The 27,805-nt window shown below is 45.9% G+C and overlaps 1 protein-coding gene across 3 annotated transcripts in view; it reads left to right on the top strand.

Moving 5' to 3' along the window:
* Positions 1 to 27,805, top strand: part of LTBP3 (latent transforming growth factor beta binding protein 3) — a 336,564-nt gene that overhangs the window by 38,316 nt on the left and 270,443 nt on the right. For all 3 annotated transcript variants that reach the window (XM_069208015.1, XM_069208017.1, XM_069208016.1), the window contains exon 4: positions 21,614 to 21,719. In XM_069208015.1, coding sequence (XP_069064116.1) covers positions 21,614 to 21,719 — 106 coding nt within the window. The remainder of the gene's footprint in view (positions 1 to 21,613; positions 21,720 to 27,805) is intronic.

The following is a 27,805-nucleotide window of genomic DNA, read 5'->3' as shown; positions in this document are numbered from 1 at the left end:
GCTGCACCATCTGACCCTGGCTTTCTCTCTAGACACCTTACGCCGGAGAGCTTGGTGGTGCAAGCCTCCTGTTCCTCAAAGTCAGCGCCTGGTTCCTTCCCGACGGTGCCTGCAGACAGAGACTCCAAGAAACTGGATGCGCAGTCCAAGAAAATATTTTCGTCATGCAGTTTGGCGTTGAAGGCCACCAATGCAACGTGCATTCTGGGGAGGTACATCCATGCTCTGATGGATGATATTTCGTCTTCATTTACGGAGCTCCCCCAGGGTCTCTTGGATGTGGTCTCGGACGCCCAGGCTGCCGCGACCCAGATTATCCAGTCTGGGCTGGACACGACCGACTCGGTGGCCAGGGCGATGGGCACGGCTGTGGTGGCAAGAAGACAGGCCTGGCTCCGAAACTCAGGGTTTTCGGCAGATGTGCAGTCGACCCTGCTGGAACTCCCGTTTGATGGGGACAGACTGTTTGGAGCCAAGGCAGATTCGGCCTTGGAACGATTTAAGGAGAGCAGAGCCACAGCCAAATCGTTAGGACTGCAAGCTCCTTCTTCCTCTGCCTCTTCTAGATTTTTCAGGAGGTTTCGGGGATTTGGGCGTGGCTCTTCTTCCTCTTCCTTTCGGGGGAGGTTCCAGCAACCCGCCTCTTCCCTCCCCTATAGGTCATTTAGAGGGAGGGGGAGGGGTGGGGCCCGTACCAGAGGAGCCTCTCAACAGCACTCTGCCTCTTCCTCGTCCTCTGGAGGGGTGCAGCAGGGGAAGCAGCCTTAGGCTTCCACCGTTTCCCACTCACTCCTCTCCTGTAGGGGGAAGATTACAGCATTTTCTCCACAAGTGGAAGTCTATCACCACGGACACTTGGGTTCTCGGCATTGTGGGGAAAGGCTACGCCCTTCCCTTTCGGGAGTTCCCGCCCCTCATCCCGCCCCGCCCATCTTATTGTTCAGAAGAACACCTCCTGTTGCTAGAACAGGAGGTTCAAGTCCTCCTTTCAAAGGGCGCGGTAGAGTTGGTCCCAGAGCAGGAAAAGGGTCGAGGTTGTTACTCAAGATACTTCCTAATTCCCAAAAAGGATGGTCAGTTGAGACCAATCCTGGATCTGAGGATCTTGAATTGGTTCCTCAAACAGGAAAAGTTCAAGATGCTGACCCTAGCACAGGTGCTTTTGGCGTTGAACAAGGAAGATTGGATGGTGTCTGTCGACTTGCAGGATGCTTACTTTCATATCCCGATACTCAAGTCGCACAGGAAGTATCTCCGGTTTGTGGTAGGGTCGCAGCACTATCAGTTTGCGGTCCTCCCGTTTGGTCTTACTTCAGCACCTCGAGTCTTCACAAAGGTGATGTCAGTGGTTGCGGCGGAGCTCAGAAGGAAGGGGATAGCAGTATTCCCTTACTTGGACGACTGGTTGATCAAAGCCAAGTCCCCGGAGCTTGTGTCGCATCATCTGCAGTCAACAACCCAGTTGTTGTTCGACCTGGGCTTTTCGGTGAACGTGCCCAAATCTCACCTGGAGCCCTCTCAGCGCCTCCTGTTCATAGGGGCAGTACTGGATACAACATTGAGTCGAGCCTTTCCTCCGCCTCAGCGGATTCAAGATATTCAGGAATTGGTTCCAATGTTTCGAAATGGAGCGGTAGTTCCAGTCCTCAAGGTCCTTCGTCTGCTCGGTCTGTTCGCCTCCTGCATTCTGTTGGTCACGCATGCTCGCTGGCACATGAGGGCTCTTCAGTGGTGCCTCCGAAGGCAGTGGTCTCAACACAAGGGAGATTTAGAAGGTACTGTCAAGATCTCCAGAGATGCTGCTGTGGAATTGAAGTGGTGGATTGCGGGCAACAATCTTTCACAGGGAAAGCCGTTCGCGCAGTCGCCACCAGTGGCCACGGTCATAACGGATGCTTCCACCCTAGGATGGGGAGCTCATCTGGGGGATCTGGAGATCAAAGGGCTTTGGTCTCCAGAGGAACAGGTGTTTCATATCAATCTGTTGGAGTTACGGGCTGTACGTCTGGCTCTCAAGGCCTTCCTCCCATCCCTTCGTGGTCAGTCGGTACAGGTCCTGACGGACAATACTACCACGATGTGGTACATAAACAAACAGGGAGGAGTAGGGTCGTACCTTCTCTGCAGAGAAGCTCTTCGGCTATGGTCCTGGGCAAAGGACCATCAGATTTGCTTGGTGGCAAATCATCTGGCCGGGGTCTTGAATGTACGTGCGGACAGTCTCAGTCGCCAATTCTCGGCAGACCACGAGTGGCGTCTCCATCCAGATCAAGTCTGTTTAATCTTCCAGATGTGGGAGTTTCCTCGGATAGATCTGTTTGCCACTCGGGAGAACGCGCATTGCCCGTTATTCTGCAGCCTCCAGTATCCGATGCAGGGAGTGTTGGGGGACGCGTTTCAGATAACCTGGTGCGACCAGTTGCGTTACGCGTTTCCCCCCATACCCTTGATTCCTCGAGTGTTGAGGAAAATTCGCCAAGACCGGGCCCAAGTCATCTTAATAGCTCCGGATTGGCCAAGGAGGGTATGGTACTCCGACCTTCTCCAACTCTCACTGTGCCCTCCGCTCCGTCTCCTTCTCAGGGCAGACCTCCTCTCGCAGTCGCAGGGGCAGGTTTTACACCCCAACCTCCAGAGTCTGCACCTACATGCTTGGAGATTGAACGGGGCAACCTGAGTTCCTTCTCTCTCCCGCCTGATGTAGTGGATGTTATCTTAGCGGCCAGGCGACACTCCACTAAATCTATCTACGCTAATAGGTGGTCTAAATTTGTTATGTGGTGTAGAGAGAGACAGATTGATCCCTTACATGCTCATCTGTCACATGTTTTGTCTTTTGCACTGTCTCTAGCGCAGAAAGGTTGTGCAGTGGCTACCATTAAGGGTTATTTGTCGGCCTTGTCAGCCTTCATTTGTCTTCCAGACCAACCATCGTTATTTAAATCCCCTATTGTTCTCAGATTCTTGAAAGGTCTTCTGAATCAATATCCTCCAAAACCATTCGTTATGCCTCAATGGGATTTGTCCTTGGTCCTGACTTTCCTTATGGGGTCCCCTTTTGAGCCTATGCATTCTTGCCCCTTAAGGTATTTGGTTATTAAAACAGTATTCCTGGTAGCTATAACATCTGCAAGGAGAGTGAGTGAGTTGCAGGCCTTATCGGTTAAACCCCCTTATATAACGTTTTATGGGGATAAGGTGGTGTTGAGGACCAAGGCTGCTTTCCTTCCGAAGGTTGTTTCACCCTTCCATTTGGCTCAGACAATCACTTTGTCCACGTTTTATCCTCCGCCTCATCCTTCAAAGGAGGAAGAAAGACTACATTGCCTGGACCCAAAAAGGGCGTTGAGCTTCTATATCGACAGAATGAAGGATATCAGGCTGGAGGATCAGCTGTTTGTCGGATACGTGGGCAAGAGGAGAGGAAAGGCAGTCCACAAGAGAACACTCTCCAGGTGGGTTGTTCTTTGCATTAAAATCTGTTACTCTTTGGCAAAGAAGGATCCGCCTGAGGGCATTAGAGCTCACTCCACCAGAGCTAAGTCGGCCTCTTCGGCCTTGGCCAGGGGTGTTCCTGTGGTCGACATCTGCAAGGCCGCAACTTGGTCGTCCCTTCACACTTTTGTGAAACATTACTGTTTGGACTCTGAGGTCAGAAGGGACGGTCATTTTGCACGGTCAGTGCTGCAGGATTTCTTGGTTTGACCATTTAGGCACCCACCGCCGGGCGTGGTACTGCTTTGGGACTCTATTCATCAGGTGAGGAATCCACAGGTAGTTGTATCCATCAGAAGAACGAGTTACTTACCTTCGGTAACGACTTTTCTGGTGGATACATTAGCTACCTGTGGATTCCTCACGGTCCCACCCGCCTCCCCGTTGCCTTTTTGGTCTCTCCAAGCAATCCTTGAGTGTGCTCCTTTTGGTCTTCAAAGTTGCAATACATTTTGCATATATGATATTTGTATATATGTGTATATTTATATATAAATCTATATATATTGTGTATATACATGATTCGTATGTATAAATATATTTATTTGTTTAAAAAAAAAAAAAAAAAAAGAAGGTTATATTAAATCTACAGCTATTTTATTGCAATGTTGTGTGATTTACAATATTAAGAGATGTTGCTTTGCTCTTTCATTACATTGGGTTATTATTATTCTCATGCACGTAAAAAATGTTGGTACTGTCATCGGCACGTCGGCGAGGACCTCTTATTGCCTGTATGACGTCAGACGGCGTCGCGTGGGCTAGAGTGACGTCCTCGTCGACGTGCAGAGACTAGTAAGAAGATTTCCGTCGAATGCTGGCGCCATGGGAGTATTCATCAGGTGAGGAATCCACAGGTAGCTAATGTATCCACCAGAAAAGTCGTTACCGAAGGTAAGTAACTCGTTCGATTCAGCCATAGAGCCACATCTCCCTGTCACCGCACTACTTCACTTTTACACTACATTTGAGGTTTTTAAATCAATACAGTGGCAGAAAGCAAGAACATGGTGTTGGAAATAGGAGACAGAGGACAGGAGTTTTAGAAAATGTATTGCACAACTCAGAAGGAGGTAGGGGCAATTTAGCATTTTTGGGCACCTGTTTCATGAAGACAAGAAATAACATGCATTACTATCTTGCCAACACAGCTGTTCTGGCTGAGAAATTCCCCATGTTATTATGGGTGTTGTTACACACCTTCCTCAGGATCAATCACATCACTAAGATCTCGGACAGTTTTAAAAATGTATAGTAGGATTTACGTGAGCTTAAAAATAAGATTCAATATCTTCCTTTTTGATACAACGGACGTTATACTAAAACATGACTTGCGACTAGTGGTGTGACTTTAGAATATTGTGGCCTAAATATCATCTAACCCAAAAATTTCCTAAATATTATTTATAAAAATATTGCTATATTGAAGTTTTTAAAAACAGTAAGCAGTTAAGCAATATGTTTGTAAACTGTATTTAGGCATCAGTATTTATGTCAGGACATAGTTAAGATTTTGATATTCTTAGATGCAACTGCTGTAGTACCATGTGTACACTCTTGGACTTTTGGTGCCTCAAATTAAAGGTACATACACATAGTTTTCAACCCCAGCGGGTACTATTGGATCGTGCTAGATGATAATCTTGTCACTATCCTTATACCTGGTTGCACTGGAAAAGGCAGCTTCAATTCTTGGTGTACAGTTTCCTATGATATCTCATAATTTTGTGTCTTACTTACATATATATTTACATTTTGGTGTGATTTTTATCAGAACTTCTAAGCGGAAGACACAAAAAGAAAACAGATCTTTATGAATTGTGACCTGATGTGTTTTTATTGTCTTCCGGTTCCATGAAGTTTAACACACTTTCATTGATTATGTGTGTGATCTCTATGTTATGTTATATTATCGTATAATGCTAGTATAGTGCAACTAAATATGACCTCTGGGCTTCTTGGCTCTGAAAGAGCACTTTCTGATAGAGGCATCTAGCCTCAGATTCCTTACCTTTGAATTTTCCAGGCGTCAGACTGGATCCGAAAAATGTTTGGTGAGCAGTACCCCTGCGTGCCAGTAGGGGGCTTCATTTGGTTCTGCGCGGCGGCGTTTTCGCCGGAAGTGACATCTTGGCCACCTATATGCGCCAATTCATTGTGCAGGCGTCAGTTCTTTTCATTCTGTGCCAGTTAGCGCTGATCCAAGGAAGAGCTACTCCTCTGTCACTTTTTGGCAGGATTTATTTATGTTTTGTCAAGTGTTTGTCATGTGTGCTGAGTAATGTCTTTGAGGAAGACTGGTTTTAAACCATGTGGCACCTTTCACCATGCCATGTAGGTCACTTACCCTCGTCTGGTCTGTTTGTGGTGTCTCGAGCACGACCACAACTCCAAGTCATTCTCAGACTGCCGGGCCATGGCACAGAAGGCTTTCAGGGAGTGGTCCCTAAAGCTGCTTGCAATCCGGCAGGCGACGCCATCTTACACAACTCCTTGAAGGTCTTGCTCTCAATCAAGGGCCCCAAGTCCCCAGTCTACCTTTCACCCCTTTCGTGGATGTCACCATGCCCGTCCTGTCCTAGTCACTGCCCTGCGGAAGCTCTCCAAAATTTGTGAGGACACGTTGCATTCTGACCCAAGGGGTCAGGTAGACAGAGGTCTTCTCCAGCCACCAACTCCCGGCAGCTGCAGTCTCTAAGCCCTCTTAGCCTCCTTGTTAGGGATTATGGCTGTCCATCATTATCTCCCTCACTGGCAGTCCATAACATCGGACAGGTGGGTCCTGTAGATCATTCAAGGGGTTTACTCCCTCCCCTTTAAATCCTTCCTCCCGCCTACTCCCCAACACAAGAACAGCTAATGGAGAATCATCTATTCTTGCTATTCGAGGAAGTCACAGCTCTTTTGACCAAGGGAGCCATAGAGAGGGTTCCAATATCAGAAGTAGGCAGTAATTGTTATTCCCGCTACTTTCTGATACCTATCATAGACCTCTGAACCCTCAATCTCTTCCTCAAAAAGGAGAAATTCAGAATGCTCCCTTTGGTTCAGGTCTTGTCTGCTCTAGACCAAGGAGACTGGTTGGTTGTGTTGAACTTGCAAGATGCATTTTTTCACATTCCCATCCTGCCTGCCTACAGACATTATCTGCGGTCCAGGGTAGGCCACAAGCACTTTCACCGTGCTCCCCTTTGGCCTTAGCAGTGCCCCTCGGTTGTTCAACAAGGTGATGTTGGTGTCGCAGATCATCTTCAGAGATTAGGAATGTCAGTCTTCCCCTATCTTGATGACTGACTGTTGAGGGCGGGCTCATTTCAGGCTGTCTTCTCCCACCTACAGATTATGGCGGACCTTCTCCATTCCCTGTGGTTCACTATAAACGTGCCAAAGTCATAATTGACTCCTTCTCAGATTCTCCCTTTCATAGGAGCAGTTGTAGACACAGTGCAGTTTCAAGCTTATCCTTCTGAGCAGCGAGTCCAGGATATTCAGCCTATGATACTGATGTTTGAGCCTCTGTTCTGGATTTCGGTGAGACTGACTCTGAGGCTGCGGGGCCTCATAGCCTCCTGCATCCTCCTGGTGAATCATGCCAGATGGCATATGCAGGCTCTGCAGTCGGACCTGAAGTTCTAGTGGTTGCAGCATCAGGGGAATCTCTCCAACATGCCCATATCTTGGAGGGAACTGCAAAAGACCAACAGTGGTGGCTAACGATCCGCAATCAGGTCACAGCAGACTTCTCTCCATTCCCCAACCACAATTCATACTGGAGACAGACGTATCACTCCTGGGATGGGGCGGTCATCTGGGAGAGGAGGAAATCAGAGAACTCAATATCAACTTGCTGGTGCTCAGTGCAATCTGACTAACATTGAAAGCATTTCTTCCTTCTATCAAGAGAAAGATAGTCCAGGGGTTCACGGACAACACAACCGTCATGTGGTACTGCAACAAACATGCCGGGGTGAGTATAACTGTAACTCGTGCCCTACGGTAACTATAACTGGCACTTTCGCCATGCACTGCCAATTACCCCAAAAATACTGTACTCCTCACATCTTTGATAACATCATTGACATTATCAATCTAATATTTGCAGTAAAATCTTTGATGAAAAACTGTGCATGGCAAGGGCGTGAGTTACCTTAGGGCACGAGTTATAGCTACTTTAGATAACTCTAACTATAACAGGTGAATTCCTTTGGTTTTGTTCATTAAAATTTTGAGCCTAACTATAACATCCCTGTAACCTTTGTTGTTTCAGTGAATATATATATATATATATATATATATATATATATATATATATATATATATATATATATATATATATATATATATAGTATGTTCGATGGCATGTGTAGCTGTAGATACACATGCTGTGCATATCCCGCCATCTAGTGTTGGGCTCGGAGTGTTACAAGTTGTTTTTCTTCGAAGAAGTCTTTTCGAGTCACGAGATCGAGGGACTCCTCCCATTTCGGCTCCATTGCGCATGGGCGTCGACTCCATCTTAGATTGTTTTCTTTCCGCCATTGGGTTCGGACGTGTTCCCCTTTGCTCCGTGTTTCAGTTCGGAAAGTTAGTTAAATCTCGGAAAAATTTGACGGTATTGTTTGCGTTCGGTATCGGGTTAGTTAACGCAGATCGACACCGAATCAAGAAGAGCTCCGGTAGCCCTTCGGGGCTTCTATCCCCCGGCGGGGCCTGGTCGGCCCGACCGCGTGCGTCTTCAAGGCTAATGGAACGGACCCCATTCCGCTTCTGCCCCGAATGCCACAACAAGTATCCTTACACAGATCAACATCTGGTCTGTAATTTGTGTTTGTCCCCCGAACACAAAGAGGATTCCTGCGAGGCCTGTCGGGCGTTTCGGTAGAAGAAAACGCTACGGGACCGGAGAGCACGAAGGCTTCAAATGGCATTGGCGCCGTCAGGACACCACAACGTCGAGGAAGAGGAGACTTTCTCCATCGCTGACTCGGACGAGCCCGAAACGGTCAGACGCCGAAAACCGTGAGTAAACCAGCCCCGGCCAAAACTCACGCCAAAATCATGAAGGCCTAGGGGACGCCACCGCCGGCAGGCCATGGCTTAACCCGTAAAATCGGTGACCATCCATCGGCACCGAGAAAGGGCACACACATGTCGAAGTCAACCGACTCCGGTCGAGATCCCGGCACAGAGCATACTCGACACTGAGAACCTGGCTCCGACCAGACTCGACACAGAGATACCAGCTCCGAGATAAGTCGGCACCGAGAGATCGGCACACCGAAACCGAAAAAAGTGGCTTCGGAGCTGAAAAAGACTGTAGAAAAAGTTTTGGTACCGAAACACCCAGCTTCGGAGCCGAAAACAAGCTCCTACTCTGAAGAACAAGGCCTTTCAGAACAACTACAAGGCCATAAATTTGGACAAGAGCTAGAAGCAGGGGAGCCAGATTATACACAAAGAAGGCTCCATATTCAAAAGGAAACAGGGAAAATAAGAACTCTCCCTCCTATAAAGATGAAAAGGAAACTTGCTTTCCAAGACAAAGAAAAACAACCACAAGCAAAAGTGGCTAAAGCAGTAACTCCACCTCACTCTTCGCCACAACCATCACCACACCACTCACCGCAACTGTCACCAATTGCAACCCCCCCTATGATATAATCACCAACGCACACAGGGATCAGCCAGGACGACCCAGATGCATGGGATCTATATGATGCACCAGTATCAGATAATAGTCCAGACTGCTACCCAGCAAGACCATCACCACCTGAAGACAGTACTGCCTACACACAAGTGGTGTCCAGAGCAGCGGCTTTTCACAATGTGGCACTGCACGCAGAACCCATTGAGGATTACTTTTTATTTAATACTTTGTCGTCGACACACAGTCAGTACCAAAGTCTCCCAATGTTACCAGGGATGTTGAAACACGCAAAACAAGTATTTCAAGAACCCGTCAAAGGCAGAGCCATCACACCTAGTGTGGAGAAAAAGTACAAGCCTCCCACTACAGACCCTGTGTACATCACACAACAACTGACACCTGACTCAGTAGTAGTAGGCGCAGCACGTAAAAGGGCAAATTCACACACCTCTGGAGATGCACCACCACCCAACAAAGAAAGTCAAAAGTTTGATACAGCGGGGAAAAGAGTTGCAGCACAAGCGGCCAATCAATGGCGCATTGCCAATTCCCAGGCTTTATTGTCAAGATATGACAGAGCTCATTGGGATGAAATGCAGCACTTTATAGAACATCTGCCCAAGGAGTTCCAAAAGCATGCACAACAAGTGGTGTAAGAGGGCCAAAGTATCTCGAACAACCAGATACGATCGGCAGTGGATGCAGCGGACACAGCCGAAAGAACTGTGAATACAGCAGTCACTATTCGGAGACGCGCATGGCTACGCACCTCCGGGTTTAAGCCTGAGATCCAACAGGCTGTGCTTAATATGCCTTTTAATGGACAGCAGTTGTTTGGGCCGGAGGTGGACACAGCTATAGAGAAGCTGAAGAAGGACACTGATACGGCCAAGGCCATGGGCGCGCTCTACTCCCCACAGAGCAGAGGCACATTTAGGAAGACACAATTTGGGGGAGGTTTCGGGCCCAAAGCACAGAACCGTCAACCTCACAAACCAGACCCACATACCAGTGCCAGTATCAAAGAGGAGGCTTTCGGGGACAATACAGAGGTGGACAGTTCCCTAAAAATAGAGGAAAGTTCCAAAGCCCAAAGACCCCTCAAACTAAACAGTGACTTCAGTGTCACAAATCCCCAACACATAACACCAGTGGGGGGAAGACTCACAGATTTTTACCAAAACTGGGAGGAAATAACAACAGACTCGTGGGTCCTAGCCATTATCCAACATGGTTATTGCATAGAATACCTACAATTACCACCAAATGTGCCTCCAAGAACACACAACTAGAAGTCCAAGCGTTGTAATACAAAAAGACGCAATAGAACTGGTACCCAACCATCAGAAAGGAACAGGTGTTTATTCCCTGTATTTTCTAATACCCAAAAAGGACAAAACTCTGAGACCCATCTTAGATCTCAGAACACTAAATATTTACATCAAATCAGATCACTTTCACATGGTGACACTTCAAGACGTAATCCCATTGCTCAAACAACAAGACTACATGTCAACATTAGACCTCAAGGATGCTTACTTCCATATACCTATACATCCTTCCCACAGGAAATACTTAAGGTTTGTAATCCAAGGAGTACATTACCAATTCAAAGTGTTACCATTCGGGATAACAACAGCACCAAGGGTATTTACAAAATGCCTTGCAGTAGTAGCTGCACATATCAGAAGACAGCACATACACGTATTCCCGTATCTAGACGATTGGTTAATTAAAACCAGCACTCAGAAACAGTGTCTTCAACACACAAAAAACGTCATAGAAACCCTTCACAAACTAGGGTTCTCACTAAACTACCAAAAATCACACTTACAGCGTGTCAAATACAACAATACTTAGGAGCAACAATCAACACAAAAAAAGGGATTGCCACTCCAAGTCCACAAAGGGTACAAGCATTTCAAAACGTAATACAAAGCATGCACCCAAACCAAAAGTATCAGGTAAAATTAGTGATGAAACTACTAGGCATGATGTCCTCATGCATAGCCATTGTCCCAAACGCAAGGTTACACATGCGGCCCTTACAACAGTGCCTAGCAACGCAATGGACACAAGCACAGGGTCAACTTCAAGATCTAGTGTTGATAGACCGCCAAACACACACCTCGCTTCAATGGTGGAATCCTGTAAATTTAAACCAAGGGCGGCCTTTCCAAGACCCAGTGCCTCAATACGTGATCACAACAGATGCTTCCATGGTAGGGTGGGGAGCACACCTCAACCAACACAGCCCTCCAGGGATAATGGGACACTCAGCAGAAACAACTTCATATAAATCAGCTAGAATTACTAGCAGTGTTTCTACCGTTGAAAGCATTTCAACCAATAATAGCCCACAAACACATTCTTGTCAAAACAGACAACATGACAACAATGTATTACTTAAACAAACAGGGAGGGACACACTCATCACAACTGTGTCTCTTAGCACAGAAGATTTGGCATTGGGCGATTCACAATCATATTCGCCTAATAGCACAATACATCCCAGGAATTCAAAACCAGTTGGCAGACAATCTCAGTCGAGATCACCAACAAATCCACGAATGGGAAATTCATCCCCAAATACTACAGACCTACTTCCAAAACTGGGGAACACCGCAAATAGACCTATTCGCAACAAAAGAAAACACAAAATGCCAAAACTTCGCCTCCAGGTACCCACAGCCTCACTCCAAGGGCAATGCGTTATGGATGAGTTGGTCAGGGATATTTGCTTACGCTTTTCCCCCTCTCCCACTCCTTCCGTATCTAGTAAACAAATTGAGTCAAACCAACTCAAACTAATACTAATAGCACCAACTTGGGCACGACAACCTTGGTACACAACACTACTAGACCTGTCAGTAGTGCCTCATATCAAACTACCAAACAAACCAGATCTGTTAACTCAACACAAGCAACAGATCAGACACCCGAATCCAGCATCGCTCAATCTAGCAATCTGGCTCCTGAAGTCTTAGAATTCAGACATCTAGACCTTACACAAGAATGTATGGAGGTCATCAAACAGGCTAGAAAACCTACTACAAGACATTGCTACGCAAATAAATGGAAACAATTTGTTTATTACTGTCATAATAATCAAATTCAACCATTACACGCGTCCGCAAAAAACATTGTAAGCTACTTACTACACTTACAAAAGTCTAAGTTAGCTTTTTCATCCATTAAAATACATCTCACAGCAATTTCTGCCTATCTGCAAATTACACATTCAACTTCACTATTTAGAATCCCAGTCATAAAAGCATTTATGGAGGGTCTAAAAAGGATCATTCCACCAAGAACACCGCCAGTTCCTTCGTGGAACCTCAATATTGTATTAACACGACTCATGGGTCCGCCATTCGAACCCATGCACTCGTGTGAAATGCAATACTTAACCTGGAAAGTAGCCTTCCTAATAGCTATCACATCTCTTAGAAGAGTAAGTGAAATACAAACTTTTACCATACAGGAACCCTTTATACTAATACACAAGCATAAAGTGGTTTTATGCACAAATCCAAAATGTTTGCCAAAAGTTATGTCACCGTTCCACTTAAACCAAACAGTCGAACTCCCAGTGTTGTTTCCAGAACCAGACTCTGTAGCTGAAAGAGCATTACATACATTAGACATAAAAAGAGCACTAATGTATTACATTGATAGAACCAAACAATTTCGCAAAACAAAACAATTGTTTGTAGCTTTCCAAAAAACTCATGCAGGAAATCCAATATCCAAACAAGGCATTGCTAGATGGATAGTTAAGTGTATTCAAACCTGTTATGTTAAAGCAAAAAGAGAACTGCCTATTACACCAAAGGCACACTCCACTAGAAAGAAAGGCGCCACAATGGCCTTTCTAGGTAATACACCAATGACAGAAATCTGTAAGGCAGCCACATGGTCTACGCCTCATACATTCACTAAACATTACTACATTACATTACTACAAGCCACAGTAGGACAGGCAGTACTACGAACATTATTTCAAACAACTTCAACTCCTACAGGCTAAACCACCGCTTTTGGGGAGATAACTGCTTACTAGTCTATGCACAGCATGTGTATCTGCAGCTACACATGCCATTGAACGGAAAATATCACTTACCCAGTGTACATCTGTTCGTGGCATGAGACGCTGCAGATTCACATGCGCCCTCCCACCTCCCCGGGAGCCTGTAGCCGTTATAAGTTGATAAAAATAAACTTGAACATTTATAAATTTGTAAATATATCACTTTTTAATCACACTATGTACATATATACTTACTCCATTGCATGGGCACTATTACTATATACACAACTTCTACCTCACCCTCTGCGGGGAAAACAATCTAAGATGGAGTCTACGCCCATGCGCAATGGAGCCGAAATGGGAGGAGTCCCTCGATCTCGTGACTCGAAAAGACTTCTTCGAAGAAAAACAACTTGTAACACACCGAGCCCAACAATAGATGGCGGGATATGCACAGCATCTGCAGCGTCTCATGCCACGAACAGATGTACACTGGGTAAGTGACATTTTCCATATATATATATATATATATATATATATATATATATATATATATATATATATATATATATATATACCTAGATAGATAGATAGATAGATAGATAGATAGATATTCAAATGTATCTTTGTTTCTCTAATGTTATTTTTGTATTTTTTGAAACTTTAAAACCATTGTTATTATGTTCTTTAAAAAAATATGTGCCCATTATTTCTATATTTAGTGTACAATACTAAATAAAACTTTCTGATGGATACAACTACCTGTGGATTCCTCACCTTATGAATTCGTCCTTGCGCCAGCATCCGACGGAAAGTCTTCTTCCTAGCTGTCCACGTCGACGAGGACGTCATAATGGCACGGCTCCACGTGACTCCGTCTGACGTCACCGTGCCAATAAGAGGTCCTCGTCAGCGTGCTGACGTCAGTTTTCTTTTTTTCTGTGCCTTCGACGCTAACGGTTTTTATTCCTGGCTCGTTGATTACTGTTGCGTTTTTGGTGGTTACAATGTCTCCTCCAAAGAAGTCCGGTTTTAAGCCATGTAGGGAATGTGGAGGTAAGATGTCAGTGACCGATCCACATTTGGATTGCATCTGGTGCCTTAGGTCTGAGCACAACGTTAAAGGGTGTAGGTCGTGCCAGAGTATGAACCCTAAGGCTCTGAAAGAGCGAGAGGCGAAGCTTTTTATGACACAAGCCAAGAAGAAGGGCCATAAGAGAGATTCCTCCCATGCTTCACCAAAGAAGCATAAGAAGCGGCGTCACCATGATTCACGGCGCCTTCATGACTCACGGCGCTGGTCTGAGCGGAGTCGATCGAGGTCGAGGTCTCTGTCTTCTCGACGCCAAAAGACATGGGAGATGAGCCCTACTGTGACGCCTCAGCCCAGGAGTCCGGAGTTATCTCCGGCGCCATCAGTCTTAGAGGTGTCTCATCATAGTCCTCAGATTTCGCTGGCTTCGCAGGAGTCTGATGTACAGCAGGTTCAAGGACAGTCCTCTGCTCTGCAATATCCTGCTTTCCCAGCTCTAGGGGCGGATCCGGCTGCATTTGTTAATGCAATGTATGCCGTGTTTCAGTCCATGGCTCCTGCTGGTGCACCGGTGGGTCCCACGGGGCCATTGGCATTTGATTTGGGCTCTCCGGCGCCGTATAAGGCGGCCCCATTTATGCCTTTTTGCCCTGCTGAGGGTGTCGGATCGGCCCGAGGATGTCTCCTCGTGGGAGGTCTTCACTAGCTGCGTCTGTGGCTCCACCATCGCGTCAGCCGACGCCATCGCCTCACCATTCGACATCAATGATGTCTCCTTCCTGGCCGGCCCCATCGCCTTCCTGCCAGCCGACTCCGCAGAGGACGTCATTGGAGTCCGTGTCGGCGCCGACGCCGGCGCCGGGTGATGCTAGGAATCATCCATCTCTTCCTGTGCCCTACTGGGATTCGAAGTCTTCAGCTTCGATGGATTCGTTATCGACGCCGACTTTGGAAATACGCCTTCAGTCTCGAAGAAAGGCTTTACGACTTCTGGAAGAGGAAGAGTACAGGCAGTTGGAGGAGGGTGAAATTGGGCCTTGTGATGAGTACCAAGGTCTGGCGTCTGCAAGCGGCCTGGATACTTCCCCGGAGTGGGCCATTGCATCTCCGGGGGAGTTTACAGAGGAGGCAGCATCCTTCCATACAGTGATCAGGAAAGCAGCGGAGTTTCTAGACTTGCCCTTGTATGTGGCGGAGGTGAAAACCAACCTGCTGACTGAGGTGTTGCCCCCTTCTACGTCCAGTGATGATCCTTTGCTGCCCTTCAATGAGGCGTTGACTGAGCCCATTTTGTATCTGTGGAGGACGCCGGTTACGACTCCTGCAGTGAACAGGGCAGTAGCGAGGAGGCATAGAGGCACACCCGGAGATCCGGGTTTCCTGTCATGCCATCCGACTCCTGAAAGTTTAGTAGTCCAGGCGTCTTGCTCTGCGAAGTCTGCTCCTGGAACATTCCCTGTGGTTCCAACTGATAGAGAGTCCAAGAGGATGGAGCAGTCTTCTAAGAAGATCTTTTCATCCTGTAGCATGGCGCTCAAGGCTGCAAATTCTTCCTGTGTGCTGGGCAGGTATGTCCACGCCCTTATGGACTCTGCTAAGGAGATGCTCAGAGATCTACCGCAGGAGTTACTGAGGTCCTTTGGGTCTCTTTTTTCGGATGCGCAGGAGGCTGCACAACAGATTATACAGTCTGGCCTGGACACAACTGATTTGGTAGCCAGGGCCATGGGGACATCTGTGGCTACTAGGAGGCACGCCTGGTTGAGGTCCTCTGGGTTTTCCTCGGACGTTCAAACCACCCTGTTGGATCTGCCATTCGATGGTGAAAAGCTGTTTGGAGAGAAGGCGGATTCTGCCCTTGAAAGGTTTAAAGACAGTCGGGCAACAGCTAAGTCTTTGGGCTTACAGACTTCCACTGTTACATCTTATAGACCTTTTTGTAGATTCAGGGGGTTTGCTCGTGGTTCTGCCTTTCGGAGGTCCCAATACTTGGCCCAACAACCTGCCAATCCGCCCTATCGTTCCTTTAGAGGGCGGGGTAGGGGTAGAGCTAGAGGGGCAGTCCAGCAGCCTTCATCTTCATCCTCTTCCTCCGGTGGACAACAGAAGAAGCAGCCCTAGTTTTCCCCACTTTCTCGTTCATACCTCTCCTGTAGGGGGAAGGTTGAGTCTTTTTCTCCACAAGTGGGAGTCGATAACAACAGACTCTTGGGTGTTAAGGATTGTGGAAAAAGGATATGCTCTCCCCTTTCAGGAGTCCCCTCCTCCCTTTCCCCCCCGTCCCTCATTTTGTTCAGAAGACCATCTTCTATTGTTACAACAGGAAGTTCTGGCCATGTTATCAAAGGGCGCAATAGAGTTGGTACCGGTGCAGGAAAGGAGTCAGGGGTGTTATTCAAGATATTTCCTGATTCCCAAAGCGGACGGTCGTCTAAGACCGATCCTGGACTTGAGGATTTAGAATTTGTTCCTCAAACAGGAGAAATTCAAAATGCTGACCCTAGCGCAGGTGCTATTGGCATTGAACAAAGGAGACTGGATGGTGTCTGTCGACTTGCAGGATGCGTACTTTCATATTCCGATAATCAAGTCGCACAGGAAGTATCTCCGGTTTGTGGTGGGGTCGCAACACTACCAGTTTGTGGTCCTTCATTTGGACTTACTTCAGCACCTTGAGTTTTTACGAAGGTGATGGCAGTGGTTGCAGCACATCTCAGAAGGAAGGGACTAGCGGTATTTCCCTACCTGGACAATTGGTTGATCAAAGCCAAGTCTCCAGAGCTTCTGTTGTCTCACCTGCGGATGACAACCCAGCTGTTGTTCGATCTGGGTTTTTCAGTAAATGTACCCAAATCTCACCTGGAGCCCTCTCAACGCCTCCTGTTCATAGGGGCAGTATTGGACACAACATTGTTTCGGGCCTACCCCCCACCTCAGCGGGTTCGGGACATTCAGGTGCTGATTCTAATGTTTCACAATGGAGCGGCAGTTCCAGTCCTCAAAGTCTTACGCCTGCTAGGTCTGTTTGCTTCTTGCATTCTGCTGGTCACTCACGCACGCTGGCATATGAGGGCTCTTCAGTGGTGCCTCCGCAGGCAGTGGTTCCAGCACAAAGGAGATCTCGGGGATTCAATAAGGATCTCCAGGGACACTGCGGCGGATCTTCATTGGTGGATAGTGGACGGCAACCTTTCCCAAGGAAAACCATTTTCGCTGCCACTGCCTGTGGCCACAGTGGTATCGGATGCTTCCACTTTAGGGTGGGGAGCTCATCTGGGGGACCTGGAGATCAAGGGTTATTGGTCTCCAGCAGAACTGATGTTGCACATCAATCTGTTGGAGTTGCGGGCAATACGTTTGGCGGTCAAGGCCTTCCTCCCTTCCCTTCGTGGTCAGTCGGTTCAGGTCCTGACGGACAACACTACCGTGATGTGGTACATAAACAAGCAGGGAGGGGTAGGGTCGTACCTTCTCTGCAGAGAGGCTCTGCGACTCTGGTCCTGGGTTCAGGACCATCAGATTTGCTTAATATCAAATCATTTGGCCGGAGCTCTGAATGTACGTGCGGACGGTCTCAGTCATCACTATTCAGTAGATCACGAGTGGCGTCTCCATCCGGACCTGGTCCTCTACATCTTCGTGTTGTGGGGTACGCCTCAGGTGGATCTATTCGCCACTCGGGAGAACGCGCACTGTCTGTTGTTCTGAAGCCTCCAGTATCTGTTGCAAGGAGCGTTGGGGGACGCGTTTCAGATGTCCTGGAGCGGCCAGTTGCTTTACGCGTTTTCCCCCATACCCTTGATTCCTCGGGTTCTGAGGAAAGTTCGTCAAGACCAGGCCCAAGTCATCTTGGTGGCACCGGATTGGCCGAGAAGGGTGTGGTACACAGACCTACTTCAACTCTCTCAGTGCCCTCCGCTCCGTCTCCCACTCAGGGCAGACCTCCTCTCACAGTCGCAGGGGCAGGTTCTACACCCCCACCTCCAGAGCCTGCACCTTCATGCCTGGAGATTGAATGGGGCAACCTGAGTTCCTTTTCTCTGCCACTGGATGTAGTAGATGTTATTCTATCGTCCAGGCGACACTCCACTAAATCCATTTATGCCGGTAGGTGGGCAAAATTTGTGGTTTGGTGCGGAGAGGATCCCTTAAAGGCCCACCTTTCAGATGTTCTTTTGTTTGCTCTTAATTTAGCAAAGAAAGGCTGTGCGGTAGCTACAGTTAATGGCTATTTGGCAGCTCTGTCGGCTTTTCTTTGCCTTCCGGACCAGCCTTCTTTATTCAAATCTCCGATTGTAAATAGGTTCATTAAGGGATTAGTTAATAAGTTTCCTCCCACGCCCTTTCACATGCCTCCGTGGGACCTGAATCTGGTATTGACATTTCTGATGGGTTCGCCTTTCGAGCCTATGCATTCATGCCCGTTACAATACTTAGGGCCAGATGTAGGTAAGTTACAAATTGCGACTTGCAATTTGCGAGTCATAGCGACTCGCAAATTGCAACTCGCAATCCGAGATGCAGAAAGGTGTCTCAGACACCTTCTGCGACTCGCTATGGGGTGGGTCACAGTTTGCGACCCCATAGCGAGTCTAGGCACTCACGGGGATGGTGGCCTGCTGGAGACAGCAGACCACCATGTCCGTGACTGCTTTTTTAATAAAGCAGTTTTTTTTTTCTCTTTGCATCCCGTTTTCCTTAAAGGAAAACGAGCTGCAAAAAGAAAAAATTCCGAAACCATTTGGTTTCGGTTTTTTCAGAGTAGGCAGTGGTCCATAGGACCACTGCCTGCTCTGAAAAAATATTTTTGTGGTCATTCACAAAGGGGAAGGGGTCCCATCGGGACCCCTTCCCTTTTGCGAATGAGTTACCATCCACTTCAAGTGGATGGTAACTGCGAGTTGGTTTGCTACCGCTTTCGTGGTCACAAAGCAACTCTACATCGCGATGCGGTCGCAAATAGGAAGGGAACACCCTTTCCTATTTGCGAGTCGGAATCACATTTTGCGAGTCGGTACCGACTCGCAAAATGTGATTCTGCATCGCGTTCAGCCTTTTGCGCCTCGCAAACTGCGTTTTTCGCACTTTGCGAGGCGCAAAAGGATTCCTACATCTGGCCCTTAGTTCTAAAGACTGTTTTCTTGATTGCAATTACTGCTGCTAGAAGGGTTGGGGAGCTTCAAGCCCTTTCCGTTAAACCCCCATTTACCATGTTTTTCCCTGATAAAGTGGTGCTGAAAACCAGGGCAGCTTTTCTGCCAAAAGTTGTCACTCCTTTTCATATGGGACAGACTATTACCCTTCCCTCTTTCTACCCTCCTCCCCACCCCTCTAAGGATGAAGAGAGACTCCATCGGTTGGACCCTAAGAGGGCTCTTAGTTTCTACTTGGAGAGAACAAAAGACTTTCGTCTGGATGATCAGCTGTTCGTAGGGTATGTTGGACAGCAGAAGGGCAGAGCGGTCCAGAAACTAACAATCTCCAGGTGGGTCATCCTGTGTATAAAAGTTTGTTACTCACTGGCGAAGAAAGTTCCCCCTGAGGGTATCAGGGCCCATTCCACTAGGGCTAAGTCGGCCACTTCGGCCCTAGCAAGAGGAGTTCCATTAGTGGACATTTGTAAGGCGGCAACTTGGGCGTCCCTCCATACCTTCGCAAAGCATTACTGTTTGGATTCTGAGGTGAGGAGGGACGGTCATTTTGCTCGCTCGGTATTGCAAGATTTCTTGGTGTAATCAGGCGGGCACCCACCACCGAGTGCGGTACGGCTATGGGACTCTATTCATAAGGTGAGGAATCCACAGGTAGTTGTATCCATCAGAAGAACAAGTTACTTACCTTTGGTAACGCTTTTTCTGGTGGATACACTAGCTACCTGTGGATTCCTCACGGTCCCTCCCGCCTCCCCGTTGCCTGCCTGATTGCACAGATATCTTGCAAAGGTTTATATTTGATTTGTTTATGTATATATATATATATATATATATATATATATATATGTATTTATGGGTGTAATCTAATACTTATATTTCATGTGAATATATGCGATAATGTGAAGTGTTCTTGTGTATATGTATTTTTCTTTGCGTTTTTTTTTTATGTCGGTTCTCACCTGTTCGCCTCAAAGGCACGAAAAAAATGAGGTGAAACTGACGTCAGCATGCCGACGAGGACCTCTTATTGGCACGGTGACGTCAGATGGAGTCACATGGAGCCGTGCCATTATGACATCCTCGTCGACGTGGGCAGCTAGGAAGAAGGCTTTCCGTCGGATGCTGGCGCAAGGACGAATTCATAAGGTGAGGAATCCACAGGTAGCTAGTGTATCCACCAGAAAAAGCGTTACCGAAGGTAAGTAACTTGTTCTTTTATATGTGTATTTTAATATTTAAATCAGGCTACATATGTTTATTGGTTATATATATGTTTGCTAATGTTCACTTTATTTTACTGTTAATATCTAAAATTACTTATTTAGTTTTTTTAATTATATATAAACTTATATATACTTTAAGTATTTATATGTATACAAATATATATGTACATGTATATTTAAATAAATGATTAAAACAATCCATTTAACATTACATTATTTTTAATTAGTTAACTATTCATTTAAAGTCGATATTTATTAAAAAAACAAAAATTGTCACCATTTCTGGACGATATTCTTTACACAATATTTTTTAGCTCCCATTATACGTATAGGATCACACTATTATGGAAAACATTGTTTTTGACACAATACTTGTGTCTCCATATTTTGGTTCGCGATATTCTGTCAGACTTCCACTTGCTAAAATGCAGTATCTATGTAGATCCAGATAAAGTAAGTGACTTTAAGAAAGTATTTTGAGTGTCATCACTGTTGGCATGGCATTCTCAGCACTACATAGTTATAGCAAATTGTGCTTTGAGTAGCCCATTTATCTTTTAGATGATTCACAAGTTTCTAATGACTTCCTATCTGGAGAGGAATCTGAATATGTCAAACACAATTTGATGGTAAACTCAATCAAGCAAAAAAACAACTGTGTAATTCAAACGTAGTCCCTGTCTGTTCTGATCATTTGCATTGGTGAATACGACCAGAACATAGGAAATATGTATGAATTTCTGAAATTCACATTGCTCAGAATCCCCTCCTAGGACATTGATGTTATCCACATTACGTGTGAGGCCACTGACTTTTGAACATTTGCTCAAATTACCTTTGGAGTCAACACGAAGTCTGCAGCATGAGAGCCATATCATACATGCAGGGTAATAGTGTTGGGTATGTGACTCACTGAAAGAGAGACTAAATATTACATACAGAGAGTTATTGTCACTTTTGAGTTTTGGAATCATGCAGGAAAACTTGTTTTTGATCTCTTTTTCTGGGCGGTGTGGACCTGTGCGCTATCAGTGTGGAAGTAATCCCCTGCCTGGGCTGACAAAGGAAGAGGACTGCTGTGGGAGCATCGGCACCTCCTGGGGCCAGAACAAGTGCCACAAGTGTCCGCAACTGCAGTGTGAGTACTACCAATACTGTCTCCCACTGTATCTATTTGCAGAACCACCCTCTGTCCAGAGTACCACCACTACCTTCTCCACAACATCCTTTACGATCTATAGTTACTATGTATTTGGCCCTTGAGCCTCTTTTGACGCCCACTACTGTCAGTATCTCTAGTAACTCTCCCCATTCTCCAGAAGTCCATTCCAACTTTCCATTTAGTGCTCCTTATTCCAGCTTCACCATCATGGGCAAAAGGCAAAATCCTTTCAAGCAGATCACATGGTACCTTTAGTTGTTCTCTTCTATACAAAGTACCATTTACCTATGATAAATAACCTCTTAAACCAAGAGTAGGTCAAGACACCCTGTAAACATTTTTATCAGGCCAGCTTTATCCCAAAGTAATCCCAAATTAATCCTCCTTTGAAAACCCTATAGATGCTGCATCACACATCACAGACACTGAAGATATCACATCAATCATCTCAATATAATCCACCTTAGGAGCAGACATCCTTGACAGACAATCTGCAAGCATTACTAATACCTGGCATATATTCCACCTTAACATTATACTCATAAAGGTGATTGCGCCACTTGGCTATTCTCTGAGAAGCTTTTTTAGCACAACCTTATTTTTATACCTTATCACCAATGATCTTTGGTCTGTACACACTATAAAGAGCACCCCCACACATATGATCTGACATAACATATGCCACACAAACAAACAAAAGCTTCTTTTTCAATTGTAAAATATTTTGGGCCTCATTATGAGTTTGGCGGTCATGAGTCTGCCAAACTCGCGGTGGCGGTCGGACCACCATAGCTTTGGCAGTCTAAGTGCCAAATTACGACTTAGGCAGTTGGTACGCCAAAGGACCACTGTCCCTGCCGGGGAACATGGTTCCCGAAGGCACGACAGTGGTATGACTTCCAACCAGCCATGGCGGTGCTGAACTCAACGCCTCCTGGCTGATTACAACCCCTCCTTCCACCTGTCTTTTCATGGCAGAGAGCCCACCATGAAAAGACCGGCGGAAAGGAAGTGCTGGGGGCCACAGGGAGTCCCCTGCACTGCCCACGACCCAAATAACTAGCAACCTCTATTGCTTTGTTTCCATATCCCACTAATCTGGTATCTAGAGGCTTCATTCAACCTCCTCAACCATTTACGAGGTTGTCCCTGATCGGTCAACTTTTGGCACCTGAATCAGCCAAGACCTAAACAGTTGTTACTCTGATGAGAATATTACAATAGGGGCAATCCTTTTTTAAATGGTTTATCTCACACACCTGCAACACAACCTCTTTCACATTTACTTGCTTAACATGGGCTTGAGGCTCGACTATATTATCCTTGCCAAAATTCTCACTTCTACCCTTACGTATTAAAAAAAGGGCTTTGATTTTACAATTACAGCACACTAATTCCATTCCCGAAAAAGTATGACTGGAAATCAAATGAACTTTAAAACTGCAACAAAAGCACACCAGTGCATCTAGATCACTAGGTAATACAGAACAAACCTCAACATTGACTTCTGTTTAAAAATTCAAACTGCGCACACACTCAAGTGATTTGAAGTCATGAGCTGTTTCGACCCTTGCAAAGTAATTTCGAAACTCTTTACAATCCCTATAGCTTTCTCTAATGGCAGTTTCTCAGTTACCAGTAGCTTTGTGAACAAGCTGATCTGTAATCCCTTTGTCATGAAATGGCCTATAATTGCACATAGCGACAACAGTTCAGAAAGCAGAAATAAATGCTCTGATAGGCTTTTTAGGATGATGACCTCTTCCTAAAAATGTATGATGAACCACCATTTTGTTGATTTTTTTTTGCCAAATTGTATGTCTAATTGTTTTACGGCTTGTCGGCATTCATCACTGTCTTTCTCCTCCTCCTCTTCATGGTCATTCAATAAAATAGATAGTTTTAGATTTTTTTTTTATTCTGCGCCCATTTGCTCTTACACAGTGTTTTTAAAATAGCACATTTCTCTCTTTAGTCAAAATATCACTACCTATTTCCACTGGTCCCATTCAAGTTGTGGCTGTCCTTGAACTGTGAGAAATGTACTTAGTGCAGTTACATCCCCCATTGATATGTGCCCCCCCCCCAAGTTTTATTTATGTACTTCTTTAAACATGTTTGTTACCACATTGGGACATTGAGGTATTAATTAATCTACGGTGCCTGCATTGTGCACAGAAAGTCAGGAAGTGTAGCAAACCTTAAAAAAAGACACACTCTAATAATCCAGCTTCAGTGAAAACACTCACACTATAATGAGTTTTTAAATGACGGCTAACAATGTTACAACGTTAGTGGAAGTATTGTGATGTCTTACATTGATCCGGCTTTACATGTAGGCTTTGCATACCAGGCATTAACGCAAGCATCAGGCAATGCCAGGAACATTTAAAATTTACCAATTCTTCGGGTGAGGTGGAGAAAACATGCATGAAGATACTGGTGCACGAGTTGATGCTCACTGGTCTCTATCAAATCAAGGGCACAACTTAATGGAACATGATGGGGAAGGATCTTAGGAGGATCCAGGCATTCATTCTTGTTGGTAAGCCTGCTCATCCCCATTATGAACTAATCTCTGATCCTAAACTTTCTTAAATGATGAATTTTATTTAGGTTCCCATCATATGTCCATAACATAAGGGGAACCACGATCAACTTACATTAAAAGTATACCAGCATCACACCACAGTCTGCCCTGGCTTCTCAGTGGAGTATGACCTATTTTCAGGTTTCCTAGTCAAGGACTGTAGAGATTTGCCTGGCGATGGTTCCTCTGGCCTTCTCCGCTTTAAACTCCTGAGTAGGGGCGGTGCACTTCTGCACTTACACTGTGCTCCTGTATAGAGCTGGACCTGTGTTGATGTTAGTGAGTTTCTCCTGTTGTATCCTGAGAGCAGAGCCTGGCCTGAGAATCTTTGCGAAGTGGGTACTGTCCTGAAATAGGATTTCCATGACTGCAACTCTTATCACACCATGTGACTCCTCAGTCGATCCAGCAGAATTAGGTAGGTGCCTAGGTAAGCCAACTCAGGTGGGTGGTGTTGTGGTGATGACCTTGCTTTGTTTGGTGACATAGGTGGTAGTCCTGGGTCAGGGAGAGTTATACATGAAAACTAGGTGCATGACTAGTAATTCTTGGGTGTTTGACTAGAGAGAAGGGTTGGTTCTTTCATGAACTTCTCGGTAGTGCTGGCTAAGATGGAAGAGGTGCAACACTGAAGGTGTCTTGCCCAACGCAGCTCTAGAAACATATTTACTGGAGAGATGATAATGAGGAATGGGAATAATGCAACCCTATAACTGCCCTCCTGTCCCAGAGCTTTATGGTAGGGTTGTGCATGCCCTGCCATGCGGCTTGTAAATAAAGTAGGGACTTTTTTCCTATGCTCCTTAAAGTATAGCCTCTGTTCTCTGGGGGTCATGAAGAGCAGAGTATCTGGATCTTTTTCTGGGTGTTTCGTGGCTGGTGATGCATTCAACATGATTTGGACAGGCACCAGGGGTGAATCAGTATCTTCCAGACATGACAGTTCTTTGTGGTTTACTTGGACTGGAATGTTTATTTTTCTCACCCAGTGTTTGGTTAAAGAGCTAAACAGACGTGGATTTGTAAGCCATTCCTGAGTGAGGGCTCAGTCCATTTTAGTTCTTGGCCTGCTCCATAGTGATACTTTTTCAGCTTGCACCAGAGTGTGTGACATGTGGGGCGAGATCACAGAGAGAAAGGGAGTTGAAAAGGGCAAAAATGTAAATAGATTGTACCCCGTTACTAAAGCTCTCAAAGCTCTTCATTGGTTACCAGTGACAAGAAAAATATTCGTCAGACCGATTGCATGGCTCAATAGGCAAATCATGGAGTGGGGCTCCCTTCGTAAGGTGCAAACTGAGATTACACAATCAAAAGAGAAACTGTTAATCAAGTGTTGCTCCATATCCATTATCAAAAATCTTGACTTGGCGGTAACTCATTTTCAGTACATGCATGTAAGCTCTGAAATACACTGCTTAGGAGGATTAGGGCTATTGACTACCACTGAGAATTCAGAAGAGAATTAAAGACCTGGCTTTTTCTAACTCCTGGCCTCAACTGAATCCCATTGTGCAGTTACTGAGTAATTTGTACTCTCTTTATTAGAGCCACAAGTGTAAACCATGCGTACGTGTCTGGCGCATTCTCTTCAGGCCTCAGGCAACACAAGTTCAGCACTTAAAGATCTGACTATACCAACAACTTTTTCCAATCCAAGCACTAGAGATGTAGTAGTTCCTCACCATACATATAGAAATTGTTTTGGGGTCTTGACAAGCGATAGTTCAGTGCCATGGAAATGCTTCAATTCTGTGTATTTTCAGGGAGTAGAGAAGATGGAATGGTGAGAGGTTGGATGGTGAGACAGGATGGACGATCGATTTAGGGATATGAGTGTGTCAAATAGGAGAGACAGTGGGTCATGGGAAGGACAGAAAGATGTGAACGATGTAAGGAGGTATATGGGGTAGATTGGAAAGATTGTGAAGGACTTAGGTAAGCAAAACCAGGGCTTAGGCTTAACGATACTTGCATCTTCCCTCTCAGTTTGCTGCTTGTGGGAGCATTCTTGTGCCCTGTCCATGCCCCAGCACTAGGAGAGATGATAGACTGGTAGTTAATGGAGAGTACTACAGCTGCCAGAGTGTAATGGGAGGTTAGGGGCGAATAAGGTATGATGAGAGCCAAAACCAGGCCAAAGTGTGTGTGACAGGTACATGCTGAGGAGGTAGCCTAAAGGGTTTGCATTCATTATACCTAATACCAGGCCATGTGCAGTGGCTTTGCATTGAATTACCCCGTCCCAGTGTTTTACCTTAGGTTGGGACCTGTGTATGTAACTGACTGTGGTGGCTACCCTTGCATTTTACACTGTGCCTGAGCTCTGTTGGCCCTATCCGCACCGCCCACACTTCAGATTAGGCTGTGATTTGAGTCACATAGCTGGGACTTCCTCGTCACTTATGCAGTAATTCAGACGTGGTTATTATATGTGCAGGTATGTAGCTGCATCAGCTGAGCCCTCGTCCACTCCACCCACCTCCCAAACATTCTACAATACTACTTCGGACTATGCTAGCCTGTGCCTTAAACAGTGGGATGGACGCTTTTCCTGAGGGCCACATCTCCTCTGTACTTTGGAGCATGCTGAGCAAGGCCAATGAGGTAGATTGGCCAAGGGTGGTTACCCTTACATTTAAGATGATGCTGTTTGAGATGAAAGTGTCCCCTGCATGGTGAACGGGAGCAAGTTCTGACTTTTATTTTTGCCCCGTCATCACGCTTATCTAACATGGATGCAGAGCTCTAGACCTGTCCATGACAGTGCAAGGTCCAGGACCTCTCCTGTGACCTGGAGGTGCCCAACAAGTGTGCATGCATAGTAGACAGTGGAGTAGGTTCCATTTTGTATGCCCTTTCCTGTAGCATGGTACAATAAGGATGATGAGGTTAGCTTCCTCGTACACTTGATGTGTATTACCTATATTCCAGACACAGAAGTGAGGAGTCTATCTTTGATTTCTGCTTCAGGAAGTATGATGACAGCCAGGGGCAGAAAACTCACACTACATTATTCCCATGTTTTGGAAGCTCCTGCTTGAAGCTAGTCTCGCTGCTGTCTGCTGTGAGAAGCATTACTTTACAAAAGACTGAGTCTGGCGAATAGCCACTTGAATCACACTTGAAAAAGAACAAACCCAGACAAGTTTTGAAGCGCATGACATTGGATTCACATCCACTGTCAGGAAAATGTGTATAAAAATGTGATCTAAACCTCCCCGTTTTGATCCAGGCCTAGGTTCTTCTTGACAAAGAAAGGAAGTGCTCTGCAGAATACTTGCAGAACTGCTGTGCAACCATGGCTTTTGCCTGTCTGATAGCCAGTCTCCCAGAGGTGTGGGTACATCACCTTACATCACATTGTGCTGGAGGAAGGTTTGCCTAAAGAGTAAAGAAGCTTGCCCGCCTGGCCGCTGAGAAATGGAAGGAGTGTATCTGGCCATGCAGGAGGAGAGACAGTCCAGGTGCA

The sequence above is a fragment of the Pleurodeles waltl genome, chromosome 9, assembly GCF_031143425.1.
Source record: "Pleurodeles waltl isolate 20211129_DDA chromosome 9, aPleWal1.hap1.20221129, whole genome shotgun sequence".
NCBI lineage: Eukaryota > Metazoa > Chordata > Amphibia > Caudata > Salamandridae > Pleurodeles > Pleurodeles waltl.
Note: the sequence above shows the minus strand (reverse complement) of the source record. Positions and strands in the feature narration are given on the sequence as shown.